The sequence below is a fragment of the Staurois parvus genome, unplaced genomic scaffold (assembly GCF_062004578.1).
Source record: "Staurois parvus isolate SC_StPar_1 unplaced genomic scaffold, SC_StPar_1.0 ptg000448l, whole genome shotgun sequence".
NCBI classification, from domain to species: Eukaryota; Metazoa; Chordata; class Amphibia; order Anura; family Ranidae; genus Staurois; species Staurois parvus.
The window spans coordinates 310,763-336,320 of NW_028318244.1; the positions used below are offsets into that span (position 1 = coordinate 310,763).

A 25,558-nucleotide genomic window follows, 5' to 3' on the forward strand; every position below is an offset into this window, starting at 1 on the left:
TTCATAAGGTTAAGAGCAATCACTATATCAGGTTTACAACAGAAGTCAAATCTTGGAGGTTTTGGCAAAGAATAGGATTGATTTCAGTAACCACAAAGTAATATAGCTTCCAGCAAAGAAAAAGCGTTCAGTGAATGAAGGAGGCAGACCATTCATTCTATTCTCCATTTGTAGAAGCTGTACTATGACTTCCATCAATGAAAAACGCTCTATGAATGGAGGAGGAAGACCTTTCATTCATCTGCCCTTCCTCTATTCATAAAAGCTGTATTATATCTTCAAGCAATGAAAATTGCACTATGAATGGTGGAGGTGACCTTTCATTCATCTTCCTGTCCTCTATTCTGAGAAGCTGTATTATAGCTTCTAGCAAGGCAAAGTGCTCTATGAATTGGGTAGGCAGAACTTTCATTCATCCGCCCCCTACTCCATTCATAGTAGCTCTGCTATAGCTTCCAGAAGTGAAAAATACTCTGTAACGGAACTGGAACCCGACTGCACTAGGGTATTTCTGTTAGACTCCCGTTTTCCCTGCCCGAACACAGATCCACGGACACCACCGCTGACCATAGGAGGCTAGACGAGACCAGTCTCAAAATAACTCAGGAAATAGACTGCTTTATTTTAACACAGACATAAGATATGAACATTCAAGGGAAAAATTCCCCCTCCCTGCATAAGTACACAGGGTGGGGCAAACCAAATCTAGCAACAAGAAACACATCAGCAGACAGACCCATCAGAGAGAGAGGCTGCCAGAAACACCCCCCACCAAGCCAATACACAAACACACACATCCCATAATAGTTTGCTCCCAAGCAAGACACACAATAGAACAATGGGATACAGCCACATGGCATTAAACAATCAACAACCCCCACACCCCACCTATACATGTCTACACAATATCAGGACATCTCACCCTGCACCCCTAACAGGCACAGGGTGACTTATACATAAGAGGGATATGGGGAGCTGAGACAGGGGTTTCCCCACCTCTCCAAAGTGAGCTGTGTTCCATGGGCCCCCCACCCAAAGTGACTCCCGTCACATACTCTATGAACAGAATAGGCAGATTTAATTCATCTGCCCATCCTCCATTCATTGAAGCTGTACTATAGCTTCCAGAAATTAAAATCTCTCTATGGCAGACCTTTCATTTACCTGCCATCTCCTCCATTCACAGAGTGCTTTTCATTGCTAGAAGCTATAGTACAGCTTCTAATGGTAAATGAATGCAGACCTACAGGAAAATAGAGCAAAGTGACATGTTAGCCTTAGAGTAGAGTGAAGGGTTATGAAGGACAGACAGACAGGTGTTTGTGGGCATGGAGGTCCATGTGACTGTGTCCCCTGCCTCCTCAAAAAGCAGCATTGGGCACCTGATTGACCAATCGCCAGGCTTGAGTACTTTCATCTTTTATAAGATGTGACCTAGTGAAGGATCAGATTTTAACCCGTGATTTTGCAGAGCGATAAATGCACTTCATGGAAGACAGAAGAGAGTGCATGGTAAGTATGTGTGAACATGTTACCTTATCCAGCAAGTCATCTGTGATCTCCTGTAGAACTCCTGGGAAGCCAATAAAATCAGGGTGCTCTGATGTGCAAATAGCAACCAGCTCCTGGCGTCACCGGTCCCAGCCAACCCCATCCCACCTTATTTTTGACCCATTGCTGTGATGTAGGGCTAGGCTGAGGGGTAGGCAGGAGAGGCATCCGCCTTGGGCTTTTCTGTTGGAGGGATGTGCAAACGGGCAGGATTTGCAATCTCTGCTGCAGAAGCAGTAGGTTATGGAGAGGGGCACACCTTGGCCTTTTTGTCTTGGGTGATCAAGGGCCTTGTCTCAGCACTGCTGTGATAGATGGCTTTATTCTCCAATCAGAGAAGCAGAAGGTGGGAATGGGTGGCCAGAGACCACGGGAGCTGCTCACTATTTGTATAACCAAATACCTCACCTTGTTCAGTTGTTAAAGGAGAACTCCGTCTTCCTGTATGTCCCCTTAATAAATATTCTTATACAGTGAAGGAAATAAGTATTTGATCCCCTGCTGATTTTGAATGTTTGCCCACTCACAAAGAAATGATCAGTCTACAAATCGAATGGTAGGTGTATTGTAACACTGAGAGACAGAATAGCAACAAAAAATGATGCACTGATTTGCATGTTCATGAGGGGAATAAGTAATTGTTCCCCTTCACAAAACATGACTTAGTACTTGGTGGCAAATCCCTTGTTGGCAGTCTCAGAGGTCAGATATTTCCTGTAGTTGGCCACCAGGTTTGCACACATCTCAGGAGGTATTTTGGCCCACTCCTCTTGGCAGATCTTCTCCAAGTCATTAAGGTTTGGTGGCTGACATTTCGCAACTCGAACTTTCAGCTCCCTCATATTTTCAGTAGGAAAAGCTCTAGAGACTGGCTAGGCCACTCCAGGACCTTAATGTGCTTCTTCTTGAGCCACTCCTTTGTTGCCTTGGCCGTATGTTTTGGGTCATTGTCATGCTGGAACACCCATCCACGACCCATTTTCAATGCCCTGGCTGAGGGAAGAAGGTTCTCACCCAAGATTTGACAGTACATTGCCCCTTCTACCGTCCCTTTGATGCGGTGCAGTTGTCCTGTCCCCTTAGCAGAAAAACACCCCCAAAACAGAATGTTTCGACCACCGTGTTTGACAGTTGGGATGGTGTTCTTGGGGTCATAGGCAGCATTCCTCCTCCTCCAAACACGGCGAGTTGAGGCCAAAGATCTCAATTTTGGTCTCATCTGACCACAACACTTTCAACCAGTCCTCCTCTGCATCATTCAGGTGTTCAGTGGCAAACTTCAGACGGGCCTGGACATGTGCTTTCTTGAGCAGAGGGACCTTGCGGGCACTGCAGGATTTCAATCTTTGTCGGTGTAGTGTGTTACCAATTGTTTTCTTGGTGACTGTGGTCCCAGCTGCCTGGAGATCATTGACAAGATCCTCACTTGTAGTTCTGGGATGATTCCTCACTTTTCTCATGATCATTGACACTCCACGACGTGAGATCTTGTATGGTGCACCAGACCTAGGGAGACTGACAGTTGTTTTGTGTTTCTTCCATTTGTGAATGATTGCACCAACTGTTGTCACCTTCTCACCAAGCTGCTTGGCGATAGTTTGGTAGCCCAGTCCAGCCTTGTGTAGGTCTACAATCTTGTCCCTGACATCCTAGGACAGCTCTTTGGTCATTTCCATGGTGGAGAGTTTGGAATCTGATTGTTTGATTGCTCCTGTGTACAGGTGTCTTTTATACAGGTAACAAAATGAGATTAGCAGCACTCCCTTTAAGAGACTGCTTCTAATCTCAGCTTGTTACCTGTATGAAAGACACCTGGGAGCCAGAAATCCTGCTAAATGATAGGGGATCAAATACTTATTTCCCTCATGAACATGCAAATCAGTGCATCATTTGTTAGACATGCATTTCTTTTGAACTTTTTGTTGCTATTTTGTCTCTCTGTGTTACAATACACCGAACATTCGATTTTTAGACTGATCATTTCTTTGTGAGTGGGCAAACATTGAAAATCAGCAGGGGATCAAATACTTATTTCCTTCAATGTATGCCTATAAAGAAGTGGCTTTCATGTTCTGGGCTATTAACAGACATGTGCTTTTCATTAGTTCCCATTCGTTATTCAGACAAAAATGTCTCCGAATACATGCAGAAATGAACGTCAACAAATCCGAAAAAAAAGTTTTAAAGAATATAACAAATGCATTTGTTTCATTCGGATGATGTCACATGATGCGGGTCCATGAGGAAATTATTAAAATTTTCTAATTTGTTCAATAATTTGGATACGGATTTCATCCCATTTGTTAATTTGGATGCACATGACGCCAGTCGATATTGTCCAATCAGCTCATGCCATTTCTCTTGCTGGGTTGGACTAGCGTCCTAAAACATCGAATCCTTCCAAATTCAATTTGTTCGCTTTGATAATATATTGAATATATAGCAATCTTCTGGAAAAACCACAACATTTGTTGAATACACCTAGACCAACGAATATACAAAACCAATCTTGGATATATTAAACGAGTTTAAAATAGAAATCAGTTCAACATAATAAATTTAACAAAACAAACTTCAAATAACACATACATCCAAAACTAAAAAATTTCCGTCATGCACATGTCTAGCTGTCAATGAGAGACCTTGATGACTAGTCCAATTTTTGTTTTTACCGGTTTAATATAGAGTGACCAGTGACAGATAATCTCCTATTGATTACTAAAGTTGACCACATTTCACGCATGTGACGGTTCCTTGTTCGTCCCACAGCTCAGCTGCCTTCAATACTACTCCACCTCCTACAACGTCACCTTACAGTCTGTGGAGGCCTGGGGCTGCGTGGAGAACCCCAAATATTACAGCTACATTGCGGTCCTAGCCCTCATCGCCACCATCATGTTGGTCCAAGTTAGCCATATGGTCAAGCTGACTCTCATGCTGATGATCAGTGTCGCTGTGGGAGTGGTGAACATTTACGCCTGGAGGCCGATTTTTGATGACTACGACAGAAAACGTTTCAACGGCTATGTGTAAGAGTCTCTCCTATTGCCATTAAACGGGTTGTTGGCATTTTATGTAGACTTTCGATTGGCCATAGATGTAAGATAAAATATAAATAAGAAATTGGTGTAGCGCTAAACAAATACCACTATGTATGAATAAATGTACATAGATAGAACCTAGACTGATAAATAGAGATATATATATATACTCTCAGATGTTACACAGATAATCATGTATAAAAGGATAAAATCCCCTTGTGTGTCCCCCAATGGGGGAAAAACGTGACTATATACTTGTATAGTGGTTGCACACAAAACCATGCAAAAATGACACACTGCAACAAGTGATAAAAGTGAATAATATACAGTCCACTTCAAACAAAAACTGTGAGCCTTTAGGAGCCGTGAGAGTGCCACTGGTGCCACAATCCTATAATGGTCTGAGTGCCTCCTCACCTCCCCGCACTGACCACAAGGGCCAATACGCCTTGTTACATGTAGGGTGTATCCCTCAGATGTCAACCGGTCTACAGGTCCACAGTTGATCCCACCTCAAGCGCTGTTATCCAAAAACCACCTCCAGCTGCTGTATAGTGGTGGTACCTTGCCACCAGATGATGCTCAGAGACATAAACAGAGATCTCCCATAGCGTGATACAGTAATGTTTATTGAAAAAGAATATAAAAAATGCCCACTCACATGTCCACAAACGATTTAACACATCGTATAAATCCTCATGGTATCCTTGTATTGTGTGTTTATACCTGGAGTCCCAAGATGCCAGTTAACATACAAGTGCAATCTGAGCATTCCCCAATCTAGGTTTGTCCTTGTATAAACGTAAACCTTCAGCTCAGCTTTCAAAGAAGGCGAGGCTAGGATGAGAAGGATGGGGCAATGATTGAACAGACACACCTTGCACAATGGCAGCCCATTATTTTTCTAGTTATAGCTATCTGGCAACATGAATCCAACTACCCTATTGTCATTTTTATTAATGGAAACCAGAGCAAAAACTGTATAGATATGTGAGGTTGAGGAGCTCCATGTGTAATGAATTTTGGTGCCAAAATTTTCATTGTTGTTAAACCACATCTCATATTTGTTTTGTTGCATTATATATTCAGAACTGTAGTATCAGCGTGATATAATAATTATCTACGAGATACTATAGTTTTTTGTTCTTTATATCACGTATCTAAGTGTTTTCAGCCCTGATGATAACATATTTTTTCTGCCAAAGTTTTCATCATAGCTAGACCATTTTCAGAACTATAATATCAGCGTGATATAACAATTATCTACGTGATACTATAATTTTTGATTTGAAAATATATTAGGTTGAAGTTTAGTATTAGAGTGTTAGATGAAGGGGTTAGGTTGAGGTTTAGGAATAGATGAAGGGGTTAGGTTGAGGTTTATAGTTAGATGAAGTGGTGAGATTGAGAGTTGGGTTTTGATTAAAGGGTTAGGTTAAGGTTTGGGGTTAGATAAGGGGTTGGGATTGAGGTTTTGATGTAGGTATTAAGTTAACGTAAATATAAGCTAAAATAGTTAGGTTGAAGTGTACATAAAAGGATTAGGTTGATGTTTTGAGATAGATTAATTGGTTATGTTGAGGTTTAAGGTTAAAGAGCAGACATGTAGCGCAAACACCTAGTGCATTATCCAAGATTTATTCAAAGGTGTAAAAGAAAAAAACATACAGGCATAGCATGTATATAAAGTTTTTGCATAATGGAGATGCCCGCAACAACGGGTAAGGTGTTCCAACTGTCAGTGTGGTCAAATGGCTGATGTGTTTTGGGACGAATCCCTTTCTTCAGAGCTACTGTCAGAGATTAAGGTTTTGATGAAGGGGTTAGGTTAAGGTAAAGTATTAGATAAAGGGGTTAGGTTGAGGTTTTGGGTTAGATAAAAAGGTTAGATTTATGTTCAGGGTTAGAAGAAAGGGTTAGGTTGGGGTTTTGGGTTAGATGAAGGAGTGGGATTGAGATTTAAGTTTTGAGGATGGGGTTAATGTAAGGAAAAATGTTAGATAAAAGGGTTAGGTTGAGGTTTAGATAAAAGGGTTAGGTTGAGGTGTAGGGTTAGATAAAGTGGTGAAACTGAGAGTCGGGATTTAACTAAAGGGTTAGTTGAGGTTCGGGGTTAGATTGAAGTTTTGATAAAGGGGTTGAGTTAAGATAAAGTGTTGGATAAAATGGTTAAAATGGTTGGGTTGATGTTTAGGGATAGATGAAAGAATTAGGTTGAGTTTTAAGGTTAGATGAAGGGGTGTGATAAAGGGTTTAGGTTAAAGTAAAGTTTTAGAAAAAAAAGGGTTAGGTTGAAGTTTAGATAAAAGGGTTCGGTTGAGGTTTAGATAAAAGGGTTAGGTTGAGGTTTAGGGTTAGATGAAGGGTTGAGATTTAGGTTTTGGTAAAGGGGTTAAGTTAAGGTAAAGTGTTAGGTAAAAGGGTTTGGTTAAGGTTTAGATAAAAGGGTCATGTTGAAATGTAGAAAATGGTTAGGGTGAGGTTTTCAGGAAGGGGTTAGGTTAAGGTAAAGTGTTAAATAATGGGGTTAGGTTGAGGTTTAGGGTTCGATGAAAGGGCTGGATTGAGGTTTAGGTTCAGATGACAGGGTTATTTTGAGGTTTTGGGTTAGATAAAGGGGTGAGATTGAGATTTACGTTTTGATGAAGGGGTAAGGAAAGGCAAAATGTTAGATATAAGGGTTAGGTTGAGCTTTAGATAAAATGGTTAGGTTGAGGCTTAAGGTTAGATGGAGTGAGACGGAGATTTAGGGTTAGATTCTGGGTTTGAGGTTTAGGGATTGATGAAGAGGGTTTGAGGTTTAGTATTAGTTTAAGGGGTTAGTTTGAGGTACAGTGCTAGATGAAGGTGATAGGTTGAGGTTGAAAGTTAGGTGAGGGGTTGAGGTTTAGGGTTAGATTAAGGATTTAGGTTGAGGTATAGGGTTAGGTGAATGAGTTATATTAGGTTTTTTTTTTAATAAAGTCTTTATTTAAGTAACACTTTGCATCATGTGCAGTATAGGACATGAGACAATATCACAGTACAACACAATATTCTGAACTAGACTGAACAAGTCTTACAGCATCATTGTTTTCAAAAGCACAAGTGTCAAGATATGTCATTATATTCTTTTAGACTTGAGCATTGTACCTCAGGTGGTATGCAGAGAGTAAAAAAAAGGATGTCTAAGCAGGATCTGAGGAGTATACCATGAATATCTATGTATTAAGTATGGAAGTTACAAGTGCTATAACTTCAATGTGTTTTTGTCAAGTAAGGAAAAGGAATTATTAGGTTCATGGCATACAAAAATGTATAAGGTGCGGGAGGTTGGAGATTAGTAAGAGATGAAGGGGTGTGATTGAGATTTTGGAGTTAGATTAAGGTTTGGGGTTTGATGAAGAGAATAGGTTGATATATAAAAATAATTCAAAGGGTTAGGTGAAGGGTGATGTGTAAGAGAAGGCTTTATGTTGAGGTCTAGGAACAGATGAAGGAGTTTGGCTGGGGTTTAGGGTTAGATGAAGGGATGAGACTGAGATTTAAGGTTAGATTGAAGTTTGGGGTTTGATGAAGAAAATAGGTTGATGTTTAATAATAATTCAAAGGGTTAGGTCAAGGGTGATGTGTAAGAGAAGGTGTTATGTTGAGGTTTAGGAACAGATGAAGGGGTTTGGTTGGGGTTTAGGGTTAGACGAAGGGATGAGACTGAGATTTAAGGTTAGATTGAAGTTTGAGGTTTAGTGAAGAGAATAGGTTGAGGTTTAATATTGCATCAAAGGGTTAGGTTAGGGGTGATGTGTCAGAGAAAGGAGTTTGGTTGAGGTTTACGAACAGGTGAAAGGGTTTGGTTGGGGTTTAAGGTTAAACGAAGGGGTGAGATTGAACTTTAGGGTTAGATTTTGGGGTACAATTGGGGTTTGATGAAGGGGACAGGTTTAGGTTTCATATTAATTCAAAGGATTAGGTTAAGGATGATGTGAGAAAGGGATTAGGTTGAGGTTTAGGAGCAGATAGAATGGTTAGTTTGCGGATTAGGGTTAGTCGAATGGGTGATATTGAGATTTAGGGTTGGATGGAGGGGTTAGGTTGGAGTTTAGGGTTTGATGATAACAATATGCTGACGGTTTGTATAAGGTTAAGTGTTAAATGAAAGGCTTTGGTTAGCTAGATGAAGGGGTTAGGTTGAGTTTAAAGGTTAGATGAAAAAGTTTTGCTGAAGTTAACCATTGGATGAAAGGGTTAGATTGAGGTTAGGAGCTAGATGAAGTTGTTATGTTAAGATTAACCATTAGCCGCCCGGCCTATAGCCGTTTGGCGGGCGCAAAAATGCGATAGATTTCCGGGGTATATGCCATTTGGCGTCCTCCTTCACATGCGCAGTTCGCACGGTTGCAGAGCCGCGCAGCGGCGCGATCTGTCACCGGCCGTGTACCTCGGACACGGCCGATGACAGATCTGAGTACCGTTGCCGGTGCCATGTGACCTGTTGTGACCAATCACAGCAGGTCACATGACAGTTGTATACAATGAATGGCTTCATTCATGCCATCCATTGTATACTAGTGCCTAGCTGTGAATGGTCACAGCAGGTCACATGCACATGTCATGTGATTAGCTGTGGCCAAATCACAGCTAAGCACAAAAAAAAAAAAAAAAAACCTGAATGAATCAATGTCATTTAGGTAAATGCTTGCTTATAGCAAAGTAATTCTTTGCTATAAGCAAATTGTGTAAAAAAAAAAAAAAAAAAATACTGATCACTTCCCCAAAGAAGTACAATGTTACTATGGTACTATGGTACTATGTTACTATGGTAACATTGTACTACTTTGGTCATAGTAAAATATGAAAAAAAAAATCTTAAAAAAAATGTAATTAAAAAAAAATATAAAAAATAAATATATATATATATTTTTTTCATACTGTCACCAGTCAGTGTCCCTGTTCACCGCCATGCCAGTTATATGATGACGCTGTACTGCACTGGTGACAGTATGTAAAAAAAAAATAGTGAAAATAATTTTAATTTTTTCATTTTGCGAAAAATTATGACAAAAAAAATACAACTTCAAAAAACTCGCCATGCCTCTTATGAAGTACATCGGACTGTCTACTCTGCAAAAAGGGGTCATTTGGGGATATCTGTATTGTTCTGACATTCTTGGACCTCAAGAAATTAGATTGGCCGTCAGTACTTCAGGATTGATCAATATTCAGATCTATACCATAGTTTGTGAACTCTATAACTTTCCTACAAACTAAATAATACATCCTAATTTGGGTTATTTTCACCAAAGACATGTAGCAGAATACATCTCGGCCTAAATTTATGAAGAAAAATTATTTATTTGTAAACTTTTATAACAGAAACAAAGAAAAACGTGTTTTTTTTTCAAAATTTTCTGTCTTTTTTTGTTAATTTAGCAAAAAATAAAAACCCCAGCGGTGATTAAATACCACCAAAAGAAAGCTCTAGTTGTGTGAAGAAAATGATAACATTTTAGTTTGGGTACAATGTTGTATGTGAGAGCGCTGAAACGTGAAAACTGGCCTGGGCTGGAAGGTGTAAAATTGCCCGGTATTGAAATGGTTAAATGATCTGTTTATAAACATTTGCTGTATCAAATTTTCCCCTTATTTTGTCTAATTTATTTCCTATGATTGTCAGCTTCATATAGTGGCAGTAAAGCAGCATTTTCCTGAAATTCTTCAAACAGGAAAACAGCACATTGTGACCAATGAATGGAGCTGACCATCATTATTATTATTATTATTATACAATATTTATAAAGCGCCAACAGTTTGCTCAGCGCTGTACATTACAATGGGAGACAATACATGAGACAGTACAATAACAATACAGTGCGATACACGAGGGGTTAGAGGGCCCTGCTCCTTGGAGCTTACAATCTAGGAGGGAGGGGATAGTGGTACGGGAGGAAAAGCTGTGGGGGATGGAGTGGTAGGAAGAGTGGAAGAGATCGGCAATTAGCAGAGGGCGGGGTAGGCTTCCCTGAAGAGATGGGTTTTCAGGGTGCGCCTAAAGGAAAGGAGAGTAGGTGATAGTCTGATGGATTGGGGTAGGGAGTTCCAGAGGATGGGTGATACCCTGGAGAAGTCCTGGAGGCGGGCATGGGAGGAGGAAATCAGGGAACTAGAGAGAAGGAGGTCTTGTGTGGAGCGGAGAGTGCGTTTTGGGTGGTATTTGGATATTAGGTCAGTGATGTAGTTTGGGGCAGAATTATGGACAGCTTTGAAAGTCACTGTTAGCATTTTGAATTTGATCCGTTGGGCAATCGGAAGCCAGTGGAGGGATTGGCAGAGGGGGGTGGTGGATGAGTCTGGCCGCCGTATTCAGGATCGACTGAAGCGGGGATAGCCTGTGGTGAGGCAGGCCAGTGAGGAGGGAGTTGCAGTAATTGAGTCGTGATATGATGAGGGAGTGGATGAGTTGCTTAGTTGTTTCTGGGGTTAGGAATGGGCATATTTTGGCAATGTTGCGGAGGTGGAGTCTGCACGAGTTTGTTAGCGATTGGGCTTGGGGCTGGAAGGATAGATTGGAGTCTAGAATGACACCAAGTACTCTGGCTTGCGGGGTGGGCCTGATGGTGTCATTGTTGGACGTGATGGAGAAGTCAGTGGGGGGGAGGGGGTGCGCGGGCTGGGGGGGAAAACTAGGAGCTCGGATTTGGAGAGGTTCAGTTTAAGGAAGTGGAGCGACATCCAATCTGATATGTCATTCAGTAGGCTGGTGATTCGGGTGGAGACTGAAGGGGTGAGGCGAGGGGTCATCGGCATAGAGGTGGTAGTTGAAGCCGTGAGAGTGTATCAGTTGGCCAAGGGAGGAGGTGTAGATGGAGAAAAAAAGGGGCCCGAGGACAGATCCTTGAGGGACCCCAACAGAGAGGGGGAGTGAGGGGGAGGTGCTAGCGTTATAGGTAATGCTGAAGGAGCGTTGTGATAGGTAGGACGAGAGCCAGGAGAAAGCGGAGTCTCTGAGGCCAAGGGAGTGTAGTTTTTTGAGGAGGAGGGGATGGTCAACTGTGTTGAAAGCCGCAAAGAGGTCGAGGAGTAGGAGCACTGAATAGTGGCCATTAGCTTTGGCGGTTAGCAGGTCGTTGGTGAGTTTGAGTAAGGTAGTATTGGTGGAGTGTAGGGGACGGAAGCCGGACTGTAGGGGGTCAAGGAGGTTGTTGTCGTTTAGGTGGGAGCTTAGGCGATTATAGACTATGCGCTCAAGGAGTTGGGATGTGAATGGCAGCAGGGAGATGGGTCTAAGGTTGTTTGAGTCGGTGGGGTCCAGGGAGGGCTTTTTAAGTATGGGAGTGATGTGCGCGTGCTTCAGAGGGGAGGGGAATGCGCCAGAAGAGAGGGAGAGAGGAGGAGGGAGATCGTAGGAGTTGTGAGGGGACAGGGTCGAGGGGGCAGGTGGTGAGGTGGGCTTCAGAGAAGACCTTAGTGACCTCCTCAGTGGTACTAAGGTCGAAGGAGTGGAGTGTTGAGGGGGCTTCAGTGTGAGGGATGTTAGGTGAGGTGGAGGTCTGAACAGTGGTGAGGCCAAGGGAGACGGGTGTTGAGGGGGTTGCTGTGTGAGAGGAGATAGGTGTGGTGGAAGTCTGGGCAGCGGCGATGTCCCTGTGAATTGTGTCAATCATAGGAAATAAACCTATTAGACAAAACATGGGAAAATTCATCACACCTGGGGGAATGCTTGTGAGATTCATCCAACTAATTTGTTTATAAATAGATCCCTGTAAATGCAGCAGCTATGTTGAAGTTAAGTGTTAGATGAAGGACTTAGATTGAGGTTAAATGTTAAATGAAGGGTTGGTTGTGCTTAAGTGTTAGTCGAGTGGGTTAAGCTGAGGATATGCATCAAATGAAGGGGTAAAGTTGAGGTTAACTGTTGGATTCAAGAGTTGAGTTGATGTGTAGTGTTAGATTAAGGGGAGTGTTGAGGTTAAGTGTTGGCTTTATTGGTAGATTTCAGATTAGGGATAACATCATAGCAATGCACCAAAAACATCTGTTTAAAGGTCCTCTGCTTACTGAACAATACAGTTTGTGGAGTTTTTATGGAAAATAGTTTTTGGTCTCTTCCCACAGAGCGAACCTGGTTCCTTCCAAATATTCCATGACAGCAATGATCTTCATCATGATGCTTAGCTTCTACTACTTCGCCCGCCACGTAAGTGCATTTCTGTCTGATGACCACCAACATTGATCATGAAAGCCCAGTTATGGTTCCAACTTCCAGGCTACACACACACACACACACGATCTGTACTGTAGAAGCTTTCCCCAACAAGGCAAGCAGGGGACAAAGGACCAGTTATCAGCATTGTTTGCAGGCTCCCTGATATTGATCTTTTTCCCATTACTGACTTACCATGCCTTGCTCTGCACTGTGTGTTACTGTAGAGGCAGCCATCTTGCTAGAGGCAGGGCTTTACTTACTCATGTCAGAGATACCTTCCTGATGACTGGTGATCTGATGAGGTAATGATACCCACAGAATGTCTAAAGCAGAAGCAAGGAGATCTTTTCACTGCAGGTCCCCATGTACAGCTTCCTGTCCAACAGGGAGAACAGTAGTGACATCACCAAATCTTATTCCAAATCTGGTGAGACTAGCAGTCAGATGCCATAGATCAGGGGTCTCCAAACTTTTTACTGTCCTTCAGACTTTAGGGGGTCCAGACTGTGGCCATTGGGAGTAGATAATGCCTCAGACTTGGTGGTCAGTGGGACAAAAAAAAATACATATCACCCCTGTGGTCAGTAGGAGGAGGAAAAGTGCCCCATCACTGGTATTAGCAGGCGGAATAGTGCCCCCATTTTTGGAGTTCGTGAGAGGAATAGTGCCTCATTGTTGGTGTCAGTGGGTGAAATAGAACCCCATTGTTGCTGTCACAGGGAGAAATAGTTCCCCATAGTTGGTGTCATTAGGAGGAATATTGATCCATCATTGGTGTATGTAGGAGGAATAGAATATTGCCCCGAGGGAGAAATAGTTCCCTATCATTGGTGTCAGTAATAGGAATAATGCCCTATCATTGGTGTATGTGGAAGGAATAGAATGGTGCCCCATCATTGGTGTCAGAGGGAGGAATAGTGCCCCATCGCTGGTGTCAGTGGGAGGAATAGTGCCGCATCGCTGGTGTCAGTGGGAGGAATAGTTCTCTATCATTGGTGTTAAAGGAAGAAGTTATGTCTCATCACTGGCGTCAGTGGGAGGAAGAATACCCCCTGTTGGTGTTAGAAGGAGGAATTATGCCCCACTGTTGTTGTCAAAGTGGAGAACACTGCTTCGTATAAGTAGGAGGAATAGTGCCACAAGGGCCAGATAAAGGCAAACAAAGCGCCGCATTTGGCCCACAGGCCACAGTTTGGAGACCACTGCCTTAGATGATTTCACACTGCAGATATACAGCCATGAGGCTACGGAACAGGGGTGCCTAGGCACAGGAAGTGCCCTGTTATTTTTTAGTAGGAACTCAAGACAAAAGGTAGGTTCTCAAGTTTCTGCTCAGGCACAATTGCAATTTCTGGAGTTTGAAGATTTTCTATACTATAAGGAAGAAATATTCACTTTTTGAATTTAGTTCCACTTGAATTTGAAAGTTGTATTTGGTTCCTATAGGTGGAGAAATTGGCCAGGACATTGTTCCTGTGGAAGATTGACGTCCACGAGCAGAAGGAGAAGGTGTACGATATGAGGCGCTGGAACGAGGCTCTGGTCACTAACATGCTGCCGGAACACGTGGCTCGACACTTCCTGGGCTCCAAAAAGAGGGATGAGGTGAGAGAAATCTGTATATGAATGAAGTAAAATATAACCCATCTGCACACTTTTCTCTGTAGATACTAGTATAATTCTCCAATGATGAGACCTTGGGCCTGGAGTTCCCAGTTATGTGATGCAGACATTCAGAGGGGCTTCCACCTTTCCTTAGTGGAAATACCCCCACATAGGCATGAACAACCAAAATTTCAAGGTGGTAGTATACACAGAAACCCAGTCACAATTTAAAGACCACTTCCCAAAATAGAAGTGTTTTTACATTTTGGGTGCACAGTTCTCTGAGAGCCCCACCGTAGCTGTGCCCATGTTAAGTTCAGCTTTTCAGCTGATCATCTCCAGCAGATGATATTTCATATTGGGGTTTTGAAGAACTAAAGTGTGTTTTGAATATACAGGGCACCACTTCTGCTACTTATACTTGCCTTTCTTTCACTCCCTGCTACTTGGAGCAATATGAAATGCACATTTTTCTATCCTGGGGAATGGGGGAAAGTATGTTCTTTAGCCTTGTGCAATCTCCAGCTAGAGTGACTTAGAACATGCACTGGGCTTTTTCCGCTTTGCTCTAATGAGAGAACAGGTCAGTGAGGAAGCGAACGGGGTAATGGGGGAAGTAGGGGGTCATGTAATTCTGAGAGCCTTTGTTGGCATTTTATTGCTGTCTGGGTTTCCTTTGGGTATATTCACTCCAGGGGAGGACTGACCATTTGGAAACTCGGGCACTGCCTGAGGGTCCGGGGTCAGTAGGGGGCCCCATGAGATGCCCCTGGTACCTTTTTCATAGGCTTTTTTGAGTTTTGGCAGGGACACAGGGGCCCCATGACCCCTATTGCCCGGGGGCCCCATGAGTTGTCAGTCCGCCCCTGATTCACTCTGTCAGTTTGTCCTGCTGACCATTGTGTCCAAGACTGAAAGTGACGGCAAATCCTACTTTTGAGTTGTCACCCAAACAGGAAGTGAGGTGGATTCTTCCAATCAGGACATTTGTTTTATTGGCAACTGGGTATGGGATTTCCCTCATATTACCATCACTTTCTGTGGGCGTCTGCAGAACAGGAAGTGAAGCGAAATCTCCCTAGTATGAAAAAGTTGGCAAATAAAAGACGGTTCTAACCCTTCCCTGCTCTTCAAAATAATATGGCTTCAGATATACTTTAGACCAGGGGTGCTCAGTCTGTGGCCTGATGGCCACATGTGGCCTTTGGATCTCTCTGATGTGGCCCTCGACCTCTAACCAGGGAAGCACACTTCTATTGTATCCTGCTGGTTTGGTGCACTTTCTGAAAGTACACAAAAACTCCTGAATGCAGAGGTTATGGTGTGCTTTCAAAAAGTGCAGAACACTTCCAAGATATAATAAAAGTCTATGGAAAAGCACAGTCTACCCGCAGGAAAGGCACAGGTGCGCTGCGCTGCATCCAGGGTGTGGGTAAACCGCAGCGCATCAGTGTGAAAGCAGCCTTATAGGGGGCTCAGGACAGTAAGGCTTGCTTACATTTGCGTTTTGGGGGCAGTAAAACCCCATAACCGAAACGTGTTTTTGTCACAACTCCCAAACCACTGGTGTAATGTCAATGGTGACCCATGCCCCAGGGGGCCCATGCAGCCTCCCTGTCACATTCTGTTTTACACTTGGACAAGAGGTGCGGCAGGAGTGGCATATACAGTTGCAAGAAAAAGTATGTGAACCCCTTGGGATTACGTGGAGTTTTGCATGAATTGGGCATAAAATGTGCTGTGAACGTCATCTAAGTCACAACAATAGAAGAACACAGTCTGCTGAACATAATACTACACAAACATTAGATGTTGCCGTGGTTTAATTGCACATAACATGTAAACATGCCCAGTGCAGGGAGGAAAAAGTATGTGAACCTTTGGACTTAATAACTGGTTGACCCTCCTTTGGCAGCAATAACCTCAACCAAACGTTTCCTGTAGTTGCAGATCAGACCTGCACAACGATCTGGAGTAATTTTGGACCACTCCTCTTCACAAAACTGTTTCAGTGTATCAATATTCTTGGGATGTCTGGTGTGAATCGCTTTCTTAAGGTCATGCCACAGCATTTCAATCAGGTTGAGGTCAGGACTCTGACTGGGCCACTCCAGAAGGCGTATTCTGTGCTGTTGCAGCCATTGTTTTGATGAATTACTTGTATGCTTTGGGTCATTGTCCTGTTGCATCACCCATCCTCTGCGGAGCTTCATTTGGCGGACAGATGGTCGTACGTTTTCCTGCAAAATGTCTTGATAAACTCTGGAATTCATTTTCCCATCAATGACAACAATCCGTCCAGGCCCTGAGGCAGCAAAGCAGCCCCAAACCATGATGCTCCCTCCGCCATGTTTTACAGTGGGGATGAGGTTTTGATGTTGGTGTGCTGTGCCTTTTTTTTCTCCACACATAGTGTTGTGTGTTCTTCCCAAACAACTCAATCTTGGTTTCATCTGTCCACAGTATATTTTGCCAGTAGTGCTGTGGAACATCCAGGTGCTCTTTTGCAAACTTCAAACGTGCTGCAATATTCTTTTTGGACAGCAATGGCTTCCTTCGTGGTGTCCTCCCATGTACTCCATTCTTGTTTAATGTTTTCCTTATTGTAGATGTGTCGACAAAAATGTTAGCATGTGCCAGAGATTTCTGTAGGTCTTTAGCTGACACTCTGGGATTCTTCTTTACCTCATGCAGCATTCTGTGCTGTGCTCTTGCAGTCATTTTTACAGGACGACCACGCCTAGGGAGAGTAGCAACAGTGCTAAACTTTCTCCATTTGTAGACAGTCTGTCTTACCATGGACACATGAACATCAAGGCTTTTGGAGATATTTTTGTAACCCTTTCCAGCTTCATGCAAGTCAACAATTCTTGATCGTAGGTCTTCTGAGAGCTCTTTTCTGCGAGGCATGGTTCACATCAGACAGTGCTTCTTGAAACCAGTAAACCCAAAACAGGTGTGTTTTTTAAGGGCAGGACAGCTGTCAGCAACACATCCAATATCATCACACTGATTGGAGTCAAGGTTGGCTCACTCCTGGCTCCAATTAGCTCTGGGAGAAGTCATTAAGCTAGGGCCTCACATACTTTTTCCTCCTTGCACTGTGAATGTTTACATGTTATGTGCAATTAAACCATGGCAACATCTAATGTTTGTGTAGTATTATGTTCAGCAGACTGTGTTCTTCTATTGTTGTGACTTAGATGACGTTCAGAGCACATTTTATGCCCAATTCATGCAAAACTCCACGTAATCCAAAGGGGTTCACATACTTTTTCTTGCAACTGTACATGAACCAATCCTCTCCATTTTCCTCCTGCATTCAGGCATTCAGCGGCCGCAGAAGGAAAATGTTCATTATGCTATTTAAAATAAAAAAATTAGAAATTCTGAACCATTTCATTTCATTATGGCCCGTAACCGATTACAAATTGCTTAAGTGGATCTCGCTCTTCCGTAGGTTGAGCATCCCTGCTTTAGACCTTCTACTGTTCCATCTTAAATTAAAAACATTAGGTCAAATTCCAGTTTAAATGTAGTAAATATATGTCTAACCCAAGAAGGGTCTTCAAGTCTCCTTTCTAAGGCGCTCTTAACTATGGTCAATCTCTTGCCTCCTTCATGTACAATGAAAGGTTGTTAGCTCTGCATTGTATGTGATAATGCTGCAGGACCGCACACAGTCAGATGGAGAGAAGGGGGGGATAGGGATGTAATGCAGCCTTCTTATCTTCCCCAAATGGGGGGGGGGAAACCTGTAAAATAATTTTTAAAAAAGATTGTTTAAAAATATATAAAAAAAGATTATTTAACCACTTGTCCTCCAGAGGATTTACCCCCCTTCCTGACCAGGCCATTTTTTTGTGATACGGTGCTGCATTACTTTATCTGACAATTGCGCGGTCATGCAACGCTGTACATAATAGAAATTTATGTCATATTTTTTTCCCACAAATAGAGCTTTCCTTCGGTGGTATTTCATCACCTCTGCGTTGTTTTGGTTTTTTTTTGCGCTATAAACAAAAAAAGACTGACTAATTTTGATTAAAAAAAATATATTTTTTAACTTTTTGCTATAAAACCTATCCAATAAAAAAAATTTTAAAAATCATAAATTTAGGCCAAAATGTATTCTGCTACGTCTTTGCTAAAAAAAAATCCCAATACGTGTAAATTAATTGGTTTACTTGAAAAAGCACTGACACTGTACTAATGACACTGGGCAGGAAGGAATCAACATCTGGTGCGATCAAAGGGTTAACTTTTTTTAAGGGCATTGTTTTACTAGGGAGTCATGCTGTTTTGTATCTCTCTGCTGTGTAGAGAGATACAAAACAGCATGTCTATGCTGACAGGAGAGAGACCTGTGTTGCTTACACACAGGTCTCTCCCCTGTCAGCTTTCCCCGTCGATTGCTGAGTGCCAGCGGGGAATCACCGGCCGGGAGTCAGAGACTGACTACCCCCCTACCTGGAAATGAAAATCACGTATATATATATATATATATATATATATATATATATATATATACATATACACGTGATTTTGCGTAGCCCTGCCGCCCTGTAGCAGTACTTCTGCTATAGTGCGAAGGGCAAGTTGTTGGGGGAAAAAAAATTATTTTCCATTTTTTCCTATTAAGCCGCCTCCCCCACTATCCCATAGGTAATAGTTATTCATCAATTTTAAAATGTCTTCTATGCAAAATACAGGGATTCAGTTGATGGACTTTTCATTGCATATCTTCTAGGAGTTGTACAGCCAGTCGTACGATGAGATCGGGGTGATGTTTGCTTCCATCCCAAACTTCTCCGACTTTTACACTGAGGAGAACATCAACAATGGCGGTATTGAGTGCCTGAGATTCCTCAATGAGATCATCTCAGATTTTGATGCGGTACGATCCCCATTCTACTTATAGGAAAATCCTTTTGTACAGCAATATCAGCAGAGTGTCCATTCCTTGTGAAAGTACATCATTTTCTGGAATTTCTTTGTTTCCAGCTGTTGGATGAGCCGCAGTTTCGCTGTATCACCAAGATCAAGACCATTGGTAGCACCTACATGGCTGCATCCGGCGTCACTCCAGACCCCAACACAAATGGATTCAACAACACCATAAAGGTTTGTTTTCAAAGACAGCTGGACAATGGTACAACTATTTTTTTTACTGCAAGTTAATGACATACCCTATATGGGCAAAGGTTTGTGGATACCTAACCATCACACTTGCCTACAGTATGTGGCCAACAGATGGCCTCCAGATGATTGGTGGCCTCCAGATGATTGGGTACAGGTATTTCCAATGAAGGGCACTGTTAATGGTGAAGCATTCTTGGACTTTGGAAACTCCTGTGTACAAAGCCAGCTCCATAAAGACGTAGTTTGACCTATTTGGTGTGGAGGAACTTGAGTGGCCTACACAAAGCCTTGATCTTAACCCTACTGAACACCTTTTGGTATGGATTGGAATGCCAGTTGTGAGCCAATGTCATCTCACCCAACATCAGTACCTGACCTCACAAATGTTTTTACATAGTTAATCTGGTTGAAAAAAGACACAAGTCCATCTAGTTCAACCAATAAAGGGGAGAAGAAAAACTCTGGCTGAATGGGCACAAATTCACACACACACCCTTCAGATCTTGTTATAAACCAGAAGTGGCTTTGGGACACCTTTCCCTCCTCCCATTCGCTGGGCTTTCATAGCTTTGCCACGCTGGCTAAAACCAAAGATGTTCCAAGGATGCAGAGCAGGAAGTTGACTGCACACGTTACAATCTGATTGTAAAATCTCTGTTAGATCTACCAACTACTTTGTTGTTTAAAATGTACCTGATTGCCTATATATTGATTATATTGGTTAGGTAGATTTTCATGTTACATAGTTTTGGTGAACCTAAAGGAGACTATACAGAGACTGTACAATAAGAATGTAACGTGTAGGGGCAGCTTTAGGGGGAACCAAGCCTGGTTTTTTCTTTAAATTGTAGGGTTTTAATTATGTTTTCAGGATATACAGTACATGAAGTAAACCATTACATACACATTTCATCAATTATCAAATAATATCAATAGTAACAGCAAGTCAACAGTCTCAATGCATCATTGGGTAAATTAATATTTATTCTTATAATCACTGTGAAAAACAGAGGATAACAACAGAAGAAGGGGGTAAAAACAATGGTGGTCAACTTATCCACCTTGTGTTGGTCAGAACGAAGTTTAAGACGTGGATTTGCAAAGATAGAAGGTAGTATCAGGTACCTATGAGGGTGTTGCATGGATGTAAGGGCTCCATGGTGGGATATGGTGTTTATTGTTGTGTAGTGTAAGGGGAGAAAGGGGGTTCAGAAGGTTAGGAGGAAGGGGAGACCAGATGGAGGAGAGGGCTGGGGGCCAGCATGACCAGTATATGTTTACCTTCCCTGATACCACTTTCTGAGAGTGGTGTCAGTTCATTAGAGGCTCAGAAGGTGTATGGTTGTGTCCAAATGCAGTGGCATAGCGTGGGTGGGGCCACAGGGGCAGTTGCCATAGGTGCAAAATTCTTAGGTGTGCAAATTTTCAAAAGGAAAAAAAAGTAGTAGTAATAAATAAAAAATAGTGCACCCTTGGAGGGTTCCATCGGGAAGCTGATGTAATCTGCCATTGGTGTGCTCTTACTAACATGTCTTGGAGTGCCTGAGTCAGAGCCAGTCAGGAGCAGAGCTAGGAAGAAGCACAGTGCAGGGGGCATGAGCTGCCAAGCAGCTGCCACCTTGTACACCAGTTACTTCCAAGATAAGGATGTTGGTATGTTCCTTGGATCTTTGTGAGACCACCCCGGAATCGAGAGCTACCCCACTGCCGCCCAGTACCCTAACTATGGGCAAGACCAGGGACTGGACTTAGAGTATGCAGAAACATTCTTCTGGACCTCACCCTGGATCACACACTATGGGCCCCTGTGATGACTGGTGCCACACTGCCTACATATCAAGGTATACTCTCATCAACCCTTTTCCAGGGAGAAGCCTGGGCTACAGCCCTGTGCTTGACTACCCAACTGGACAGGGCCAAGGACCACCCTGTTTTGGGTTGCTGCCAGCTGGGAATTGACCTCCAGCCTCTCGAGGGGTGGCATAGGGCCACAGGAGGCAACACTATGAGTAGATAATAAAACCAGGCACACAGGCACAGATTTTCTTACTATCTTTCACTGCCATGGGTTAGGGGGTGCAGTATTTGCCTTGTCCCGGACACTGGCAACGCACGCTACACCATTGCCCAGAGGGATTGGGTTTGAAGACCCTGGTAGGAGGGAGTAGTAGTTAAATAGATCTAGGAGGTACAGGTCATTCTTATTCCTCTGTAAATTTTGAGAGAGTCAATAAAGTCCCCCATAAGTTACTTGACTCTTGCAAACCAGATGGACACAGTGGGGTTGATTTACTAAAACTTGACAAAATCTGGTGCAGCTCTGCATGGTCGCCAATCAGCTTCTAACTTCAGCTTCTTCAATTAAGCTTTAACAAAAAACCTGGAAGCTGATTGGTTTCTATGCAGAGCTGCACCAGATTTTGCACTCTCCAGTTTTAGTAAATCAACCCCAGTATGTCGGATATGTTAATCCTGGCTGTTTTGACTTCTTTACCCCCCTCCACTGGGATCATGATCCCTGGTGGGGGATGTGGTGTAGGGACCTATAAAATGACACCTCCATTTCTTTTGCTTTTGCAGAAGGAGGAAATCTCCGATAAGGAACGCTGGCAGCACCTGGCAGACCTGGCAGACTTTGCTCTGGCCATGAAGGTGTCATTGATGAATATTAATTACCAGTCATTCAACAACTTCATGCTGAGGATTGGTAAGTACTCAATATATTTGTTTTAGATATACACAGCAGAGTTATCTGCTTCATTAGATATAATTTTACCCCTGTGTGCTAATGTTTTCAGGATACCTTGTTATGGCGTATTCATACCCAGGGTGGCCATATTGATTGCTACACCACCTCATTCTGTACACTGTACTGTACATTCCCTATGCCACACCAACGCATTCTGTGCACTGCACTGTACATTCCCTATTCCACACCAACTCATTCTGTACATTGCACTAGACATTCCATATTCCACACCAACTCATTCTGTACACTGTACTGTACATTCCCTATGCCACACCAACGCATTCTGTGCACTGCACTGTACATTCCCTATTCCACACCAACTCATTCTGTACATTGCACTAGACATTCCATATTCCACACCAACTCATTCTGTACACTGCACTGTACATTCCTTATGCCACACCAACGCATTCTGTACACTGCACTGTACATTCCCTATTCCACACCACTTCATTCTGTACATTGCACTTTACATTCCCTATTCCACACCACCTCATTCTGTACACTGCACTGTTCATTCCCTATTCCACACCACCTCACTCTGTACACTGCACTGTTCATTCCCTATTCCACACCACTTCATTCTGTACACTGCACTTTACATTCCCTATTCCACACCAACTCACTCTGTACACTGCACTGTACATTCCCTATTCCACACCAACTCATTCTGTACACTGCACTGTACATTCCCTATTCCACACCACCTCATTCTGTACATTGCACTATACATTCCCTATTCCACACCACCTCATTCTGTACATTGCACTATACATTCCCTATTCCACAATGCCTCACTCTTTACACTGTACTGTACATTACCTATTCCACACCTCCTCATTCTGTGTACTGCAAAGCACCCTGGATGAGATACACTGTTTTAGAACTAGCACTCACTGGGGTTTATTTACTAAAGGCAAATTAACTCAGTAAATGAGGTGAAGCTCTGCTGACTTCCATCATCCATTCACGTGGAAGCAAGAAGGCAGTTCTTTTATTTTTCTTGCATGTGATTGGGTATTCTTTGCAAAGCGAATCTTCGCCTCATTTTCTAAGCTCTGGAGCAACTGTGCTTCCAAAGTGCACAGACTATTTGCTTTTGGTAAATCCCCCCCATAGAGTTGCTTTCAAGGCACAGCCCCAGTGATGTCTTTTCTGTCTTTTGGGAACTGTTGCCATCTTGGGGACATTTTAGATTATTACATGCTTCCATGCCAAGGCATATCAAGGTACAGTACATCAGGCCCCACATGCTGATTTGTGTACTTTCAGTGTTAGGATTCCTGGAGATTTGTCTTTACATGAGCTTAAAGTAGATCTGTACCCAATCTCTAAAAATCTCATATAAGTTTTCCCAGTAATTTAAAAATTCATTTTCAATAATTTAAAATCTGCAGCTTTTATTAAAAGCATACCTGGTGATCCCGCTTTGCTCAGGCACTTCCTGTTATAGGTTGACAATGCTGTGACCTTATCTCCCAATTGTCATCCTGTCACCTGGGCTTCCAATGGAGACTACAAGTGGCCATTTAAATGCAAATTACTTAAGCATGATGTCCATCAGGAAACCTGTACCCAGAACTGCCATGCAACCTTCACTGAGTGTGTGTGGACAGAAAGTGGCTACAAAGAGGCTGTAGGAGGTCAGCATGCAAAGACATTGTAGACCAGAGGTACTGAACGAAAATAAATTAATGGAAGTTCAATCAGTAAATTTTTCTTCCAGCAGAGGTCCACATCACATGCTTGTGCAATGACTCAGGTCCTTCACATCACAGCTCCTCTCCTTTATTTCACAATCCCGCTTACATCAGTGTCCTCAGTCCCCTTGCGTGTCACAATTCCCCTTCACATTACAGTTTTCCCTTCACAGGAGTGTTCTGATCCCGCCTTCACAGCGGTGTCCTCTGCTTCCTTCACATCACAATCCCCCACAGCTCTGCCCCCCTTCACATCACAGCCCCCCCCTTCACATCACAGCCCCTCCCCCCAACAGATCTGCCCCCCCTTCACATCACAGCCCTTCACATCACAGTCCCCACTGCAGCTCTGCCTCCTTCACATCACAGCCCCTCACAGCTCTGCCCCCCTTCACATCACAGCCCCCCCATAGCTCTGCTCCTCCTTCACCTCACAGCTCTGTCCCCCTTCACATCACAGCCCCCTGCTGCTCTATCCCCCTTCACATCACAACCCCCCACAGCTCTGCCCCTCCTTCACATCACATACCCCACTGAAACTCTGCCCCCCTTCACATCTCAGTCCCCCACAGCTCTGCCCCCCCCTTCGCATCACAGCTCTCCCCCCCTTCGCATCACAGCCCCCACACAGCTCTCCCCCCCCTTCACATCACAGCCCCCCCACAGCTCTGCTCGTCCTTCACCTCACAGCTCTGTCCCCCTTCACATCGCAGCCCCCTGCAGCTCTATCCCCCTTCACATCACAACCCCCTGCAGCTCTATCCCCCTTCACATCACAACCCCCCACAGCACTGCCCCTCCTTCACATCACAGACCCCACTGCAACTCTGCCCCCCTTCACATCTCAGCCCCCCACAGCTCTGCCCCCCCTTCACATCTCAGCCCCCCACAACTCTGCCCCCCCCTTCACATCACAACCCCCCACAGCTCTGCCCCTCCTTCACATCACAGACCCCACTGCAGCTCTGTCCCCTTCACATCTCAGCCCTCCACAGTTCTGCCCCCTTCACATCTCAGCCCTCCACAGCTCTGTCCCCCCATTCGCATCACAGCCCCCCACAGTTCTGCCCCCTCTTCCCATCACAGCCTTCCACAGCTCTGCCCTCCTTCCCATCACAGCCCCCCACAGCTCTGCTCCCTCTTTCACATCACAGCCTTCCACAGCTCTGCCCTCCTTCCCATCACAGCCCCCCACAGTTCTGCCCCCTCTTCACATCACAGCCTTCCACAGCTCTGCCCTCCTTCCCATCACAGCCCCCCACAGCCCTGCTCCCTCTTTCACATCACAGCCTTCCACAGCTCTGCCCCTCCTTCACATCACAGATCCCACTGCAGCTCTGCCCCCTTCACATCACAGCTCCCCACAGCGCTGCCCTCCTTCATATTCCAGCTTCCACAGCTCTTCCCCCTTAAACTCTGGCAGCGTCTGTTCCCACTCTCTATCTACTGCCTTCTAACCTGTGTACAGGACTGTTTTGCCTCCCGCTCTCCACTCTGCTGTAATAGTGACAGCAGCAGAGGCAGGGAGAAATAATCAGGTCCTAACTGGTACCACAGCAGTCCGGATGGGAAATTAACTCCGTCTGGA

The 25,558-nt window shown here is 43.7% G+C and overlaps 1 protein-coding gene across 1 annotated transcript in view; it reads left to right on the forward strand.

The window, feature by feature from the left end:
- Window positions 1-25,558, forward strand: part of ADCY3 (adenylate cyclase 3) — a 201,250-nt gene that overhangs the window by 160,324 nt on the left and 15,368 nt on the right. Inside the window, exons 13-18 of the mRNA XM_089688163.1 lie at window positions 4,321-4,580; window positions 12,684-12,765; window positions 14,221-14,379; window positions 19,130-19,276; window positions 19,384-19,503; window positions 22,102-22,228. Of these exons, the coding sequence (XP_089544289.1) occupies window positions 4,321-4,580; window positions 12,684-12,765; window positions 14,221-14,379; window positions 19,130-19,276; window positions 19,384-19,503; window positions 22,102-22,228 (895 nt within the window). The remainder of the gene's footprint in view (window positions 1-4,320; window positions 4,581-12,683; window positions 12,766-14,220; window positions 14,380-19,129; window positions 19,277-19,383; window positions 19,504-22,101; window positions 22,229-25,558) is intronic.